General features: G+C 39.6%; 1 protein-coding gene across 12 annotated transcripts in view; it reads right to left on the reverse strand.

The window, feature by feature from the left end:
* DEPDC5 (DEP domain containing 5, GATOR1 subcomplex subunit) overlaps nt 1–17443 on the reverse strand; it is a 127029-nt gene that overhangs the window by 104460 nt on the left and 5126 nt on the right. For all 12 annotated transcript variants that reach the window (XM_043557936.1, XM_043557944.1, XM_043557939.1 and 9 more), the window contains exons 5-10: nt 16706–16791; nt 15722–15805; nt 14671–14720; nt 7989–8058; nt 2987–3065; nt 1759–1820 (exon numbers count right to left, since the gene is read on the reverse strand). In XM_043557936.1, the coding sequence (XP_043413871.1) occupies nt 1759–1820; nt 2987–3065; nt 7989–8058; nt 14671–14720; nt 15722–15805; nt 16706–16791 (431 nt within the window). The remainder of the gene's footprint in view (nt 1–1758; nt 1821–2986; nt 3066–7988; nt 8059–14670; nt 14721–15721; nt 15806–16705; nt 16792–17443) is intronic.

Consider the following 17443-nt stretch of genomic DNA (forward strand, 5'->3'; position numbering starts at 1 on the left):
CAAAGTAAGACTCCAAGTTCATTCTTTTGCATATGGATATTCAGTTGCCTCAGAACCATTTGTTGAAGAGACTCTTCTTTCCCTCATTAAATGGACTTGACATCTTTGTCTAAAATCAACTGACCACAGATGTATCGATTGATTTCTTGTACTCTCAATTCTATTCCATTGATTTACAAATCTATCTGAATGCCAGTACCACATGGTTTTGACTATTTGGCTTTGTAGTAAGTTCTGAAATTACGAAGTAAGAGTCCTTCAACTTTATTGTTCTTTCTCAAGGTTGTTTTGGCTATGCAGGATCCCTTGCAATTCTTCATAAATTTTACAATCAACTTTTCCATTTCTGCAAAAAAAGGCCACTGGGATTCTGATAGGGACTGAACTATAGTTTGAGTAGTATTGCCACTTTAACGGTATTAAGTCTCCCAATCTATGATTATGGGTTGGTTCTTTCTCACTTATTTAGATCTTTATTAATCTCTTTCAGCAAGGTTTTATAGATTTTAGCAAACAAATACTGCACCTCCTTGGGTAAATTAATTGAAAGTATTTTATTCTCTCAGATACTCTTGTATATGGAATTTTTTTAAGTTAATTCGCTTTTTAATTTTTGTTTTAAGTTTATTTATTTATTCTGAGAGAGAGAAAGAGAGTGAGTGGGGAAAGAGCAGAGAAAGAGGGAGATAGACAGAATCCCAAGCAGGCTCCTCACCAGCAGCGCAGAGCCTGACACAAGGCTCGAATTCACAAACCATGAGATCATGACCTGGGCCAAAACCAGGAGTCAGACACCCAAGCAACTGAGCCACCCAGGTGCCCCAATTTAATTCTCTTTTTAAATTTAATTCCTTGGGGGAGCCTGGGCGACTCAGTTGGTTAAGTGTCTAACTCTTGATCTCAGTTCAGGTCATGATCTCAGGATTACGAGTTCAAACCCCCTGTTGGGCTCTGTGCTGGGTGTGAAGCCTACTTAAATAAGTACATACATACATACAATTTATTTCTTTGCTTTTAAATTTCTTGTTCAGAGTGTTCATTGCTGATGAAATACAACTGATTGCTTGTGTTGATTTTGTAATCTTGCAGCTTTGCTGAATCCATTTCTTAGCTCTAATAGTTTTTTGGTGAATTTTTTAGGATCTTCTACATATAGGAGATCATCTGTCAATAGAATAGTTTTATTTCTTCTTTTCCAATATGTATGCTTTCTATTTTTTTTCTAGTTGCTGAGGCTAGAACTTCAAGTACAATGCTGGACACCAGTGGTGACAGCAGGCATCCTCACCTTGTTCCTAATCTTTTTTTTTTTAATTTTTTTTTTAATGTTTATTTTTGAGAGAGACTGTGTGAGCAGGGGAGGGACAGAGAGAGGGAGACACAGAATCCGAAGCAGGCTCTAGACTCCAAGCTGTCAGCACAGAGCCCGACGCGGGGTCTGAACTCACGAGCTGTGAGATCATGACATGAGCCAAAGTCGGTCGCCCAATCGACTGAGCCACCCAGGCACTCCACCTTGTTCTTTATCTTTAGGAGGAAAGTTTTTAGTCTTTCACCATTGAGTCTGATGTCAGCTGTGGGTTTCTCATAATTGACCTTTATCATGTTAAGGCAGTTAAAGTAATTAAATCTATAGTTTTATCAATTTAGGCTTTAGCTTAGATACTTTAACTAAAAGCAGCTTAGTAGAAACAGTGTATTTTTAAAATCTGCAATGAATAAGTTTATGTAATGAGGTTTACTATATAAAAAACATACCTTCCACTTGGTAAAGAGATCAGCAAGGAAACCATTCACAGCTTTCTCAAAATATAGATCCCCTGAAAAGCAATGAGAAGAGGGTGAAGATTATCTTTATTTCTTGTTCACAATATCTTCTCTCAGTAAAATAACAGGGACGAGACCAAAGAGAAGGTGGGTTCTGCTGTATCTTAAAACAAGATCCTAAAAGCCAGATGTATAGAAGTGTTCAACTTAGACTTTCTACCAAGCCAAATTTAGTATCTGCCTAAGAGGCCACGGCTCCAAGGTAACATCCAAGATTGAAACACTTTGATGATTTAAAAATACAGAGTTGGGGTGCCTGGGTGGCTTAGTTAAGTGTCCAACTCTTGATTTCGGCTCGGGTCATGGTCTCACAGTTCATGGGTTAAAGCCCCAAACGGTTCAAGCTGACAGCATGGAGCCTGCTAGGGTGTCTGTCTGTCTCTCTCTCGCGCACGCGTGTGTGTGCGCTCTCTCTCTCTCTCTCTCTCTCTCTCTGTCTCTGTCTCTCAAAACAAACTTTTTTTAAAAAAGAAAAATACAGTGTTATCTTCAGAATGAGACGAAGAATATATACTAAATGTGAGTATTTCACAATGACGTTCAAAGTTGATTAGAAGAGGACCCTGGGCATTCACTGAATTATCATTTGCAGTTCTTGCTGTTCTTAAGTGACCTTGATGACCCATGGCACAAATTTGCTTACAATTTGCTAAACACAAATATGAAATACATGCACTATAGGGTTGGTGTGTTGGACACAGTATCCACACCTCATAGCAGCTTTTCTTCCCTCTACTCATTACATAGTAATTCTAATAAAATGAGACCAACATGGAGATTTCTCTGAGTGACAGGAAGAGAAATGAAAGATATCAAAGAAAGTGTTGGTTCCTACCCACAGAGTGACTTTATGACTTTTCAACCTATACTTACAGAACAATTAAAGATCTGAGAAGTCAGATTTTCCATTAATACTGTACAGCATTTCATGGAATTCACCAAATAAATAAATAAATGTCTGTGTGTGTGTGTGTGTGTGTGTGTGTGTGTGTGTAAAATATTTACTTTCAATATATTTATTTTCGCATTTGAGGATTTATAAAGATCTCAAGATACATTTTTAGAGAATGTCAACATCTTGCTATAAAATGATACCAACTTGAGGGAAACCAGAAATATCTACCCAATGGCAGCTACAACCATCAGTTAGGGACAGTACCATAAATATCGAAATCCCACATTTCACAGCTCATCTGAATAAATATGTAAACCATAGCCGACGTAGAACGGAACACCACCTGAAATAAACAAAAACATAGTTGCATTAAAAAGCAATAATGTAGTTTCAGTTGTGCAAGAAGAAAAAGTTCTGTAGAGTCATTTCACAACAATGTAAATGTACTTAACACTATTGAACTGTACACTTTAAAATGGTTAAGACATGGGGCGTCTGGCTGGCTCAGTCCATAGACCATGTGACTCTTGATCTCAGGGTTCTAAGTTCGAGCCCCAGATTGGGTGCAGAGCTACTTAAAAATAAAATCTTAAAAGGGGCGCCTGGGTGGAGCAGTTGGTTGGGCGTCCGACTTCAGCCAGGTCACGATCTCGCGGTCCGTGAGTTCGAGCCCCGCGTCGGGCTCTGGGCTGATGGCTCAGAGCCTGGAGCCTGTTTCCGATTCTGTGTCTCCCTCTCTCTCTGCCCCTCCCCCGTTCATGCTCTGTCTCTCTCTGTCCCAAAAATAAATAAACGTTGAAAAAAAAATTAAAAAAAAATAAAATCTTAAAAAATAAATAAAAGAAATGAAATACAAGACAGTAAATCTTAAATGTCTTTAACCCCACCCCACCCCCCCCCCAAAAAAAAACCAATGATGGAAGATTTCCTCAATTGTGGCATGGGATTTCTAAAAGCAAGCTTCATCCCTCACATCATAAACTCTGAAGAGAAGATCCTGTCCCTGCCTTTTAGGAAATTATAGTAGAGGATTAAGATGTGCAAAAGACAGCAACATATACAAACATTCCATGAAGGTTCTCATAAGAAACATAGGAGAAAGGACAATAAATCTACCTGGGAAAGAAAAGAAAAGCTCATTACGAATGTAGAACCTGGGCTAAGATATGCCAGTTGATGAGCTGCCAGTCTAATAAATTATAATTCACATCGTACACGCCCTTCATACCCAGACTGCCTCAGGAACTAGGAAGGCTTTCCAGAAGCAAGGAAGCCTGAGAGGAGTGCGGAAGGATGGATGAGTAGCTTGTAAGGGGGGAAGGCAGGATCTAAGTGCTCTAGGCAGGAGAGAGTAGTATGTGCAAAGATACAGAGGCAAGAGAGATGTGGCATGTTTAAGGAATAGCAAATGGTTCCCAAGGGCAGGACAGGATAGGGTGGGAGGGTTTGGAGGGGAGGGGCACATATGGGAGAAGTGACAAAATGAGCTCCAGACTCAACTGCCTCCCCAGATTTCTCCTCTCAGAAGTCCAACAGGTATCTCACAAATATCTTTTCTCAAATGCTTCCAAATGGCTCCTCCTGTCTTCCCCACGTCATAAATGACACCACCAACTGTCTATTGAGCTGATCAATTCTTCTCTTTCCTTTGCTCCTTATATCCAATGCATCAGCAAGTTTTGTAGACTCTATCCCAAAATGCATCCCAAGTCTGCCCACATCTCTCCGTTGCTACAGCTCTAACCTCAGTCCATGCCACAGTCTTCTAACTTCTTAAGCCATTTCTCTGCTTCTACTCTTGCCCCTACAAACAATGCTCTACACAGAGCCAGAGTGGTTACAGCACATACTGTGGATGCCTATGGCACATCCTTTCTTCCTACATAATGGGAAGCCAACACTATTCCGGAAGGCAAGGGACTATCAAAAGACTAAACCTCCCGGCTTCCTAAGTAGCTCCTCTCTCTTCTACCTGGAATATGAAGTGGTTACAGCAGCTCCAACTGAACCATGGAAGCCCAATCCTGAGGAAGGCAGAACAGGAAGACAAAAAAACCTATCTAGATCACCAATAATTGTGACAATGCCATCCTAGCAGTGAATGGCCTACCCAGTGACTTATTTTACCAGAGAGAAAAAAGTTGACTTTGCTTGCCATTGCTACTTCAGGTTTTTTTGTTCAACAAAATCCAACTGGATGGCTCTCTGAGCTTGGCCCCAGTTTGTGGCAACATGGTTAAATGCACCACGAAAATTAGAATTGTCGGTAAATACAGGACCTGTTATGGGGCCTCCATCAGGAAAATCGTAAAGAAAATTGAAAAAAGCCAGCACAAGTACACATGCTCCTTCTGTGACAAAACTAAGATGAAGACGAGTTGTGGGGATCTGGCACTGTGGTTCCTGTAGCAAAGAATAGCCCATGCTGCCTGGACACACAACACTTCTGCCATCACAGCAAAGTCAGCCCTGAAAGAATTCAAAGACCAGTAGAAGTTCCACCATTTGAAACATCACTAGTCTATAACAAAGGTATTAACTTATGTAACAACAACAAAAAAATCCAACAGAATAAGTAATCTTTTGAAAGCCTAATTTGGAAATCACTCCCCCCTTAAAATCCTTCAGCAGATCGTCCTTAGAATACACTCTACACTGGTTACAAGGACCCGCATGAACTGGCTGGAACCAGACCACCTTCATATCGACATCATTCTCCCTACTCATATCCTAGGCTTCTGTCACACTGGCCTCTCACAATTGTTTCTTCTGCCTGGAACGCTCTTTGTCTCAACCTTCATACACTAAGTCTCACCTTTCTGGCACCTTCTCGGAGACACCTCCCTGCCCACCTTTGTAAAGAAGGTCTCTTGTTATTCTCTACCACAATGCCCATCTCTTTCCCTAGAAGTTTTCATTTATCTCACTTGTTTACTAAGGTGGCCACACTCAGTCTTTCTCATTACCCAATTAATTTCCTTTGGAGTATTCATCATAATCTGTAATTACCACATTTATGGACTGGGTATCTACTTACATCTATCTCCCCACTACAGTGTAAGCTCCTTACTGGGAGGGATCTTGTTTGTGCTGTTTACCCGTGCATCCCCATTGAATGGGAATTGCCCACTCTGAATTCCCCTCTAGAATGAAGGATATTCATGGATAATGTTCTGTACCAGTTTGTTTTTTAAGTAATCTTTACGCCCAGTGTGGGGCTCAAACTCATGCCCCAGAGGTCGAGAGGCATGCTCTACCAACTGAGCCAGCCAGGAGCCATTAAAAATTAAGTGTAGGGACACCTGGGTGGCTCAGTAGGTTGAACGTCCGACTCTTTGATTTCGGCCCAGGTCATGATCTTATGCTTTGTGAGATCAAGCCCCACAATGGGATTCTCTCTTTCCCTCCCTAAAATAAAATTTAAAAAATATATTAAAAACAAAGTATAAAAAAAAAGTACAGTAGCTGACACACAAGAGGTGTTTCCATATTATTTATTATAAGTGTATGAATAAGGTTGAAGAGGTAAACATACACCAAATTATCCTAGTCTTTGTAAATCATGCTTAAGAGTAATATCTTTTTTTTTAATGTTTATTTATTTTTGAGAGAGACAGAAAGGCAGAGAGTGAGCAGGAGAGGGGTAGAGAGAGAGGGAGACACAGAATCTGAAGCAGGCTCCAGGCTCTGAGCTGTCAGCACAGAGCCTAATGCAGAGCTTGAACCCACAGGCTATGAGATCATGACCTGACCCAAAGTCAGATGCTTAAGCGACCAAGCCACCAGGCGCCCCAAGAGTGAATTTCTAGAGGGGCACCTGGGTGGCTCAGTCAATTAAGTGGGCTACTTTGGCTCAGGTCATGATCTCACAGTTCATGAGTTCAAGCCCCACATCAGAATCTCAGCTGTCAGCACATAGCCCATTTCAGATCCTCTGTCCCCATCTCTCTGCCCCTCCCCGGCACGTACATGCACTCGCTCTTGCTTGTTCTCTCTCTCTCTCTCTCTCTCTCTCTCTCTCTCTCTCTCAAAAGTAAATAAACTTAAAAAAAAAGAGTAAATTTCTAGAAAACTGGAGAGAAGCAAAACAAGATCACTATACCAATCTATGCCCACTAGAGCTGCAAGAAACTTTAAAAAATCTCACACCAAGTGTTGGAAAAAAAATGAAAAAACAACAGATTTTTATGTATTGCTACTAGGAATACTAAGTGGTCCAAAGAATTTGAAAAAGAGTTTGGCATGATTTTACCTATAACCCGTATACTCTTAATTATAGAGTTAAAATATAGTATCAAGTACAAAAAAAGCTAGCTAAAAAGGACTATTTTTTTAATTTCACTTTAATAAAGCTCAAAAATAAGCAAAACAAATATACAGTAAACTGTTTAGAGTAACATACGTATGTATTAACACTACGCAAACAAGGAAAAATACAAAAATAAAATTCAGATAGTAGTTACCTATGAAGGCATTGGTTCTCAACTAGGGCCATTTGGTGATGTCTGGAGACATGTCTGGTTGTCGTGACCTGCAGGGCACTACTGGTATCTAGCGTACAGAGGCTAGGGATGCTGCTAAGCATCCCACAGTACACCAGACAGCACCCCCACCACAACACTGCCATTTTGGACCAGATAATTCTTTGGTCTGGAGATCTGTCTTATACATTGTATCATGTTTAACAAGATTCTTCACATAATCCTAGCTGTGACATATAAAAATATCTCCAGACATTGCCAAAAGTCCCCTGGGGAGGCAATATCACCTTTAGTTCAAACCACTGCTCTCAAGGGAGGCAGAGGATGAGAACAAGGAAGAGCAGACAGGTGGTTTCACCAGCATGGGTAATGTTTACAGTTGTTCAGTTTGGCTTTTTCCAACTGGGATAAAGAACCAAAGAACAAGATTTCCTTTGCAAAGGTCTCTGTTCATGTTTACCGACTGCAATCTTCTACTGAGTTTAACCTTTGCGATGTATTCGTAGGCAAAGAAGCCTGCAGGTTAGACACTACACTTCCACATTTAGACCTCTTTCAGAAGAGAAAATGAAGATCGACCCCAAACTGGATAGATCCAACTATAAAACACTAGAATTTCAGACATCCTTGACAATATTAAAATAGTATCTACCTGAGAACAGTAGCCATCAGGAGACAAGTTTTTGCTTGTCTCTATTTTGTCTTTTGAGTTCAGGACTCAGACATAACAGGACTTCATAACAGTATGAAGAAACAAAACCACAAACGCATTTTATCAATCTCACCCTGGTATCTTCGCTGATATAACCACACATGACCTTTTCATTCTTGACCCACAGCTCACCAGCCTGTGCCCTGAAAAGATATACATGCAAGAGTTATTACAAGTCTTACATAAACCAAGAAGAAACAGGGATGACTTCAGGGTGGCTCACTGCACTCTCATATTTATCCTCAAATGACCTGGCCAGTTACAGATTTCCAGAAAGCCATGAAAAGATTACACAACATAAAGAATTCTCAGAGTGTACTGAATTTGTATGACAGTTCTTAATCTGGGACTCTATAAACAACATGTCATTCTCAGGAGGGATTCAGGAAATCCATGATTTCTCTGAAATCATGCAAAGTTTTCTGGGCAGAGAATTATAGCTTTTGTCAAATCTCAAAAGGGTCCACATCACAAAAACAGTTAGGAAGAACTAATGAACAATTTTGCTAATCCCAGCCTTCAACAGTTGTGAAAGTTCTGTGAACTTTCTCATGAACATGGAGTTTCAACAGAAACAAAATCAATCCTAATATCAGAATTAGAAGATAAGCAGTCATGGGGACATCTGGGTGGCTCAGTCAGTTAAGCATCTGCCTTTGGCTCAGGTCATGACCTATCTCGAGGTTCATGAGTTCGAGCCCCACATCAGACTCTGTGCTGTGCATGCAGAGCCTGCTTCAGATCCTCTGTCCCCCTCTCTGTGCCCCTCCCAGGAGCTGCTTATGCATGTGCGCACACTTGCTCTCTTTCACTCGCTCTCACTCAAAAGTAAATAAATAAAAACTTAAAAAAAAATACTTTAATAAAGAAGACAAGCAGTCAGGAGGCATATAGGGACAGGGTTCACATTCAATGGAAGCCATTCTGCTGAAAACTTTTCATGGCAATTTGGTATTGCATTTGGGGGGCTTAATGTCTTTTCCTCTGCAACTTTTTAAGGGCACAAAATGGACAGTTCAAAGAACATGGCCTTCTGAGGAGATCAGACTTGAGTGGAACAAGTCCCATCAGGAATCTAAGTTCTAAGAGTCACTGAACTAGCTGAATAGCCATGGGGAAACAACTCTGTGAGACCCAGTGTCCTTATCTTAAAAAAGGAGATAATGACATCTACTTTGTAGAGCTGTTCCGAGAATTAAACCAAATAATGTGGGGAAACTATTCTGGACAGTGCTGGGATAGGAGGTGCTCAAGTAAGTACTAGCAGGTATTTGCATTAGCAAGAACTATACCACTGGTAAATATTAACACAAAATGCTCTTCTGGAAAGGAAGTGGTAGCTGTTATCTGAGTACCTCATAATCATCCCTCAACCAGCCACTCAAGCCCTTCTCTTCTACCAACCCCAAAGCAATCTCCTGTCTGGCCCTAAGCAATCAGTCCTCATAAAAAAAGAAGAAAAGATAAAATCAAAGCAAGGAAAATGCTGTTTACCATGAGTCACAGCTCAGCCTACCTGAGAAACATTGGACAAATCAGTCAGCCTTACGGGCTTTCCCTCCCACCTGTAAAATGAAGAAAGCTGGACCAAGCCCATGGTTTTTAAAATATGCTTCCCAGGGGTGCCTGGGTGGCTCAGTTGGTTAAATGTCCAACTTAGGCTCAGATCATGACCTAACAGTTTGTGGGTTTGAGCCCCACATAGGCTTGGGATTCTCTTTCCCTCTCTCTCTGCCACTCCCTGACTCGTGTTTTCTCTCAAAATAAATAAATAAACTTTAAAAAAAAAAAAAAAACATTAAAATATGCTTCCCAGCTCTGCTTTCAGCAACAGGGGTGCTTTTTGGCATTCCTCTGCTCAGTGTGTCTGTGAGTGGACAAGTAGCAAGCCTCATCTGAGAAGGCACTTCTGTTTCTTTAACAGAAGGAAGGATGCAATGTTCCCAAGATCTCTGAGTTCTATTAGCAGGAAGTACTCTGCATACAGGCTACTGAATGCTAGATTAACCAGATCTCTAAATGGAGCTCATTGTTACTGCTCTAACTCACCAACTTCTGCTAGTATGTATAGACAAAGTAGTGTTACAAAATTTGGGCTTAGATTCCTGCACCTCCACTCTCTGTGGAGGTCAAGCCACAATCTTTCTGAGCCAGTTTTTGAAAAATCAGTATATGTGGTTAATAACCCTGCCCCATCCATCTTCTACAGCTCTTGGGAAGATCCAATGAGATACTATAAATGAGAGGACTTGGTGAACTATGAAACAGTTATCATTCCAATGGAAATGGTTCTTTATAACACACAGAGAAAATGCAATCGTGACCTTTGCTCCTAAACCTAAAATCTGCTCTTACCCAAACAGGAATTGAGGTTGGCCCTGAGGTAGCTTCTCTGGTCTTTTCCGCAGATTCAAGGGAAGAAACAGAGTCACTGACAGATGCAAATGTAAAATCCATATCCCCAGGGCAAAACCCAAGAGTGCACATGGCTTCCTACAAGAGAGGCAGAATGGCACATGGCCAACTCCCAGGAGGGTAAAGGTGACCTGGGGGGCACTAGTCCTTAATTATGTAGCAGCTTGGGCAGGCACTTCCCCTCCCTTTTCTATCAAGTGAGCTGCTGGGAGTCAGTGATCTCCACTATCTTTTACAGCTAAATTTCATCATTCTGTGAATATGAAGTTAAAATAAATGCAGAGTATGGTTGCTGTAGTGTCATCCACACAGCACAACTTTGAACAACCTAAATGTCCAGCAATGGCAGACCAGTTAAGTAAACAGAGTATCATGGAACCATTAAAACAATATTTACAAGGAGTTTTAACTTCCAGAAATGTTTATATGCTTTTAAGTGGGAAAAAAAGGATACAAAATAGTACACATAGTATCACCATCTAAGTAAAAATACAAGCATGTGTATGTATATATGAAAATAAAACACTAAGGGGAGCCTGGCTGGCTCAGTCCGTAGAGCATGTGACTCTTGATCTTGGAGTTTTGAGTTCAAGCCCCACGATAGGCACAGAGATCACTTAAAAATTTTTTGGGAGGGGTACCTGGGCAGTTTAGTCAGTTAGGTGTCCAACTTCAGCTCAGGTCATTATCTCACAGCTGGTAAGTACAAGTCCCGTGTTGGGCTCTGTGCTGACAGCTCAGAGCCTGCAGCCTGCTTCGGATTCTGTGTCTCCCTCCCTCTTTGCCCTCCCCAGCTCATGCTCTGCCTCTCAAAAATAAACACTAAATTTTTTTTTTTTAATTTAAAAAAAAATTTGTTTTGAGAGAGTGAATGAGCAAGCAGGGGAGGGACAGAGAGAGGGAGAGAGAGAATCCCAAGCAGGCTTTATGCCAAGAGTCAGATGCCCAACCGACTGAGTGACCAGATGCCCCTAAAAAATATTTTTTAAAAGAAAATACTAAAAGATCACACCAAAATTTAAACACGGTTATCTGTACCTAGTAGGATTATATACCACTGTAAATTTTCTTCTGTATACTCTCTGTATTACCCAAATTTTCTAGAATAAATGTTTTCTTTTTAATTATGAAAACTGTTTTGGGCTCTTTTTTTTTTAATTGTATATAAAATCATATATACTATATGTTCTCAAGCCAAAAAGGGTACTACATTTTGACAGAACTGTGTCAAAATGTTAACAGTGGTTGATTCTGAGTGGTAAATTGTTTCTTTTTCCTGCTTCTTTAATCTGTTTTTCAAATGGTCTACAATGAGCAAGTATTATATATAAACATATTTAGCATATGCTTGGTATCTAGCATTTGATGAACAAGTGGTACTTAATAATATTAATTCTGTAACTAGGAAAGACATTCCAACCAAATGGCCACCAGAGAATCAAATTCAAATCAGAGAAGATCCCAGATGATCCTCTGCAGTACGGCAGATCCAACAGGAAACCATACACACACACACACACACACACACACACACACACACACAATTTTTTTTTTTTTTAAGTAAAAAAAGAAACCTTAGCTAGTCAACAGTCCCAAAAACTCTATCTGGAAAAATGAGATTTGTTCACAATGAGATCAAATAGACTTCTAAGTCTATCAAATAGGTTTCTAAGTTCCACATTTAAAAAAAAGCAAAATGCTGATTTTTAGGAGATCATACAATACTTTCTTTTAAAACTTTACTTTTTTAAAAAAATACTGATTGCAGGGGCGCCTGGGTGGCGCAGTCGGTTAAGCGTCCGACTTCAGCCAGGTCACGATCTCGCGGTCCGGGAGTTCAAGCCCCGCGTCAGGCTCTGGGCTGATGGCTCAGCCTGGAGCCAGTTTCCGATTCTGTGTCTCCCTCTCTCTCTGCCCCTCCCCTGTTCATGCTCTGTCTCTCTCTGTCCCCAAAATAAATAAACGTTGAAAAAAAAAATTTAAAACAGAAATTAAAAAAAATATATATACTGATTGCAGTACTGATTAAAGAATACATGGAGAATTTAGTCAGAGAAAATCAAAATGTTTACCTTCGAAGGAAAAATGACATTTCAAAGGCAGGGTCTCAAGGTAATGGAACTGTCTCATATGTCCTTATGTATTAACTCAATTACCGGGTGAAAAGACTAAGTTACAGAAAAATTATTTAATAATTATGACTTTATATAAATAATGACTATCTTTTCTTATATAAGGTCCCAGAGCATCTTCCTTTTTTTTTTTTTTTTAATTTGCATGCCTCCATGTAGAAAAAAAAGTAACTTTTGATTCAGCATAGGAAGACTATAAATAAGTCTTCTGGAGAAATGGTAGATTTTGTGGCTTACATTTAACCATGAATGAGCAAAATATTAGGACAGATCTTTAAAAGTCTAAACCTGATGTTATGTCATGAGTTTTCATTTCTATATCTGGTACCATATGGATAAGGGCACTTGTGCAGAAAAACAAGAAATGTAAGAATGAATGGCATCTGAGTGGGTTTCTAAACCAGGGCTCAGCTAACTATAGCCTGCAGGCCAAATTCAGCCCATCTCCTATTTCTGTATGGCCCACAGCTAAGAATGGATTTTATATTTTTAAATGTTGAACAAAACAAAAAACTAAGAATTTGGGACAGAGACCTGAGACCCATGTGGCCTGAAGTGCAAAATCTTTACTCTCTGGTCCTTCACAGAAAAAGATTCTAAACCAAACACTTCATTTTGCAGAGTAGACTCAAGAGTCTCCCTGACCTGCCCACATCACCCTGCTAATCACCAGCAGTGCAGGAGTAGATTACAGCTTTCCTGACTCCTGGCCCACCTCTTTGGAGACACTAGCTTGTACTGGAAAGCGTGAATCTAGGTTCCATTTCTTGTTTTGCTCGAGGCTTAGTCACTTCATGGGCTGTGCTTTAAAATCTTCTAAGATTTTTCAAGGAATCTTGACCTTTCAACATTTTTAAATTTTTTTTTTTATTTTTCACTTATTTTTGAGAGAGCAGAGCACAAGTGGGGAAGGGGCAAAGAGAGAGGGAGACACAGAACACGAAGCAGGCTCCAGGCTCTGAGCTGTTACTATAGAGCCCAACATGGAGCTCGAACTCACAAATCACAAGAACATGACCTGAGCTGAAGTAGGACACTTAACCGACTGAGCCACCCAGGAGCCCCTTGATCCTCCAACTTTTAAAACATCCCCATTTGGGGGGAAAAAATAATCCTTTATCTTTTCTTTCCTTTAGGATCAGTAGTTCAGATTAATCAAACAGGTCTCGTTGAGGAAGAAAAGTTCTTTACAAAAAGGATTCTAGCTAACAAAGGTAGGAGAAATGACTGAAGTAGAAAAATCACCCGGGCACCTGGGTGGCTCAGTCAGTTAAGCATCTGACTTCGGCTCCAGTCATGATCTCTTTTGGTTCATGAGTTCAAGCCCCGCATCGGGCTCTCTGCTGTTAGTGCAGAGCCTGCTCGCGATCCTCTGTACTCCCCTCTGTCTGCCCCTCTCCTGCTTATGCACATGTGCTCTCTGCCTCTCTCTGTCTCAAAAATAAATAAACATTAATGAAAAGAAAAAAGAAAAGAAAAGAAAATCACCATCTTGCAACAATCATAAATGAGTGAAACCATTAGGAGAAAAGTTGATGGGGAACTTCATAATGGAGGACCAGACTACATCACCAGAACCCACTGGTCAATTCTAGTGCCATTAAAAGTGAGTCAACCAGATGTAAATATGCTTGTGTTATACATAATGAATTTCAGGAAAGAGACCATTTTTTCTAAGAAGAAGGATTTGTTTTTCATTATACACTTTTTGCACTGTTTGAAGGCCTTACTCTGTGGACAATGTGCTCTTTGAATTAAAAGGCCCTTTTTTGCTCTTCTCCATAAACTGAAATTTAGGGATAATTATAATAAATCAAGAGTCATGCAATATGGTTAAAAAGGTAGCAAACCAGGAACTACTGTGCTAGTCATTTTGTATCTCCAAATATGTTTTTTAATCTGTAAAATGAGAAAGCTTGATTAAATACATTCATCTAAGGCTTTTTCTAGTTCTAAAATTATGAGTCTATACCTCCTTTATTACAGAATACCACGTGGCTTCAGCAACTTCCACTCATCTTAAAACCACTATAGCGCATTTTGGGATTTTTTCAGTTTGCTTCAGCAACAACAATCTAACATTTTAAGCTATTGTGTATTTTATCATACAGACATCCACATGCCTCCAATGCTGTATGCAGCCCAGTTACTACACTAGATCCTACTTCCATTTACTAGCTGATAAGTCAAGAGTGATGTAATATCTACCTGATGCCAGCAAATTCCACCTTCTGAGTGATATAGGCACATGTGCTGACCTAAGGGAAGACAGAAAGAGAAAGACTATGAGATTCAACAACACATCAAGGCCATAAAAGGTCACAAAGAAAGTCTCCTGCCTTTCTAATTTCTTCTAACAACCCAAGGTTCAATTAATGTGGGAGTAATAGATTTACCCCATAGGGAAACCTGCTGGGGCAGGTATAACAGTAGGTTCTTACGAGTGTGGCAAGTATAGACAACAGTAAGAATAAACGCCTAGCCTCACTAATACACTTATCTTCACACATGTTTGCATATACATCTACATTTACATAGTCATTTAATTACAGAACATTGATTTCTTATTTCAGCTCTCAATTTATAGAATGGAACTCTCTCCCATCCAATAAAAAAATGAGCAAACATTTTTTTCTGAAAATATACACTGTATGAAAGAAAATTCTACCTACAATGCATTGCTTCATAATACTCAAAATGCCTAATAAGAAGAATGTTCAGTACCAGCTCGCAATGAACTGATCGTTTTAGGTGGAAAATGTTAATTCAAAATAAAGAAACCAAGAAAACAGGAGCAGGATGCGGCAAAAAGCAGTCTAACCTAGAAGCAACAAAATCTGGGTTCTAGCTTGGTGTCAACCACTGACTGGTTTTTTTGGCTTAGGTAATCACTTACCTTTTCAATCTGTTTTCACATCTATAAGCTAATAAATTTATATGGGTAATAAATACCTGTCCACAGGGAGGTGATGTGAACATCTGAAAGCTAAAGTTCCGTTCAAATGTAAAATGATATTATAATTTACCATCCAAACAAAAAAATGTGAAGTAAAAATCTATAAACAAGCAAATCAAAGCTCAAAAAAACTACAAAAAGAGAATGGAAGAAGATACACAAAGAATTTACAATAATTCTCTGTGATGCTGGAATTGGAAAGGATTTTATACTCTTCTCTCCACTAAATCTATCTCTATGAGGAACGTGGATTATTAATACAATGGAAAAAGTAAGAGACTTTTTTTTTTAATCATATCTTACCAAACTTTTCTTTAATCGCCACATATCCCCTCGGCCAATATATTGATCCTTAAAGGTTAATTCCACTAGGTCAAGGGTGACATCCTGAAAGGGATAATCAAATATATCTCTCTGCATTACTCTGCCACACTTCATAGTCTTAAGATAATGCACACTAAGCATGAAGAACCCTTTTAGCAAGAAAAAACTACTGGAAGACCATCCAATAACAGAAACCTGACAAACAGAATTTCATCCTGCCAGGAAAGGCTTTTGAGCACAGATGATAAGTCTACAACAGATGTTACAGCAGCTGTATCATGATTAAGTGCAAAGAGTACCAAAGTAATAATTCTGTGTTTAGTCTTGACTCTGGCACATAAACAGGCCACTGAGCTCTGTGCTTTATTTCTTTAGAGAATGTCAATAGTATCTTATACACAATGATTTTTACCTATTATAACATCATTTCTCATTTCAGAAAAAAAAAAAGGAAAACACATACAAAAATTATAATATTTCAACAGAAAATTTTACTATTAGCTTCACAAGCAGACATATATATAGAATCTTTTTAGAACACTTAAAAAAAAAAAAGGTGAGGGCTTTTTTTTTTTAATTTTTTTAACCTTTGTTGATTTTTGAGACAGAGAGAGAGCGCATGAACAGGGGAGGTTCAGAGAGAGAGGGAGACACAGAATCTGAAATAGGCTCCAGGCTCTGAGCTGTCAGCACAGAGCCCAACGTGGGGCTCGAACTCACGGAGTGTGAGATCATGACCCGAGCCGGAGTCGGACGCTCAACCGACTGAGCCACCCAGGCGCCCCGGGTGAGGGCTTTAAATGAAACCTACATAATACCTATAATCTAAATGACCTATATACAACCACATATTTAATAGTCCAACACTACACTTAAGCAACTCGTTATTACCTTAGAGACCTAACCTTTAGGAATGGTATTAATCATTCCCAAAAGATATTCAAGTCCAGAACCAAAACGTACCTTAGGGTCTACAACATTCACATAAACATCTTGATAAGGTCTTAGACGGAACACTTGAGTCACGGTCTGGTCCACGCTAATAGTTTCTGAAACAGAAGAAATCTGGATCAGATAACATATTCAAAAGAACCAAGTTTCTAATCTATAAATACTCATTTGACATGCAACACAAATGATCCTTGGACATGGGCAAGAAATATTCTCTGCCTTCCAGCATCTTAAAGTTTTGAATTCTCTGTTTTTTAGGTGAAGCAAGCAGGTGAAATAAGACCTGAGCCTCTAGCAATTAAAATACAAGAAAGACAGAGGGGTGCCTGGGCCAGTTAAGTGTCTGACTTCAGCTCAGGTCATGATCTCATGGTTCGTGGGATCAAGCCTCACACCGGGTTCTGTGCAAAAAAAATAAAATAAAAAATAAAATAAAATAAAATAAAATAAAATAGACAGAAATGGAGACAGCGGAAAATAACGAATTTAAGAAGCAACTTCAAAAAGTTCAAAGAACTGCTGAGGCACCTGGGTGGCTCAGTTGGTTAAGTGTCCAACTTGGCTCAAGTCATGATCTCGCAGTTTGTGAGTTCAAGCCCCACATCAGGCTCTGTGCTGACAACTCGGAGCCTGGAGCCTGCTTCGGATTCTGTGTCTCCTTCTCTCTCTGCCCCTCCCCTGCTCACATTCTGTCTCTCTCTCTCTCTCTCAAAAATAAATAAAACATTAAAAAAAAAAAGTTCAAAGAAC

Source organism: Prionailurus bengalensis, chromosome D3 (genome assembly GCF_016509475.1).
Source record: "Prionailurus bengalensis isolate Pbe53 chromosome D3, Fcat_Pben_1.1_paternal_pri, whole genome shotgun sequence".
In the NCBI taxonomy this organism is placed as follows: Eukaryota; Metazoa; Chordata; class Mammalia; order Carnivora; family Felidae; genus Prionailurus; species Prionailurus bengalensis.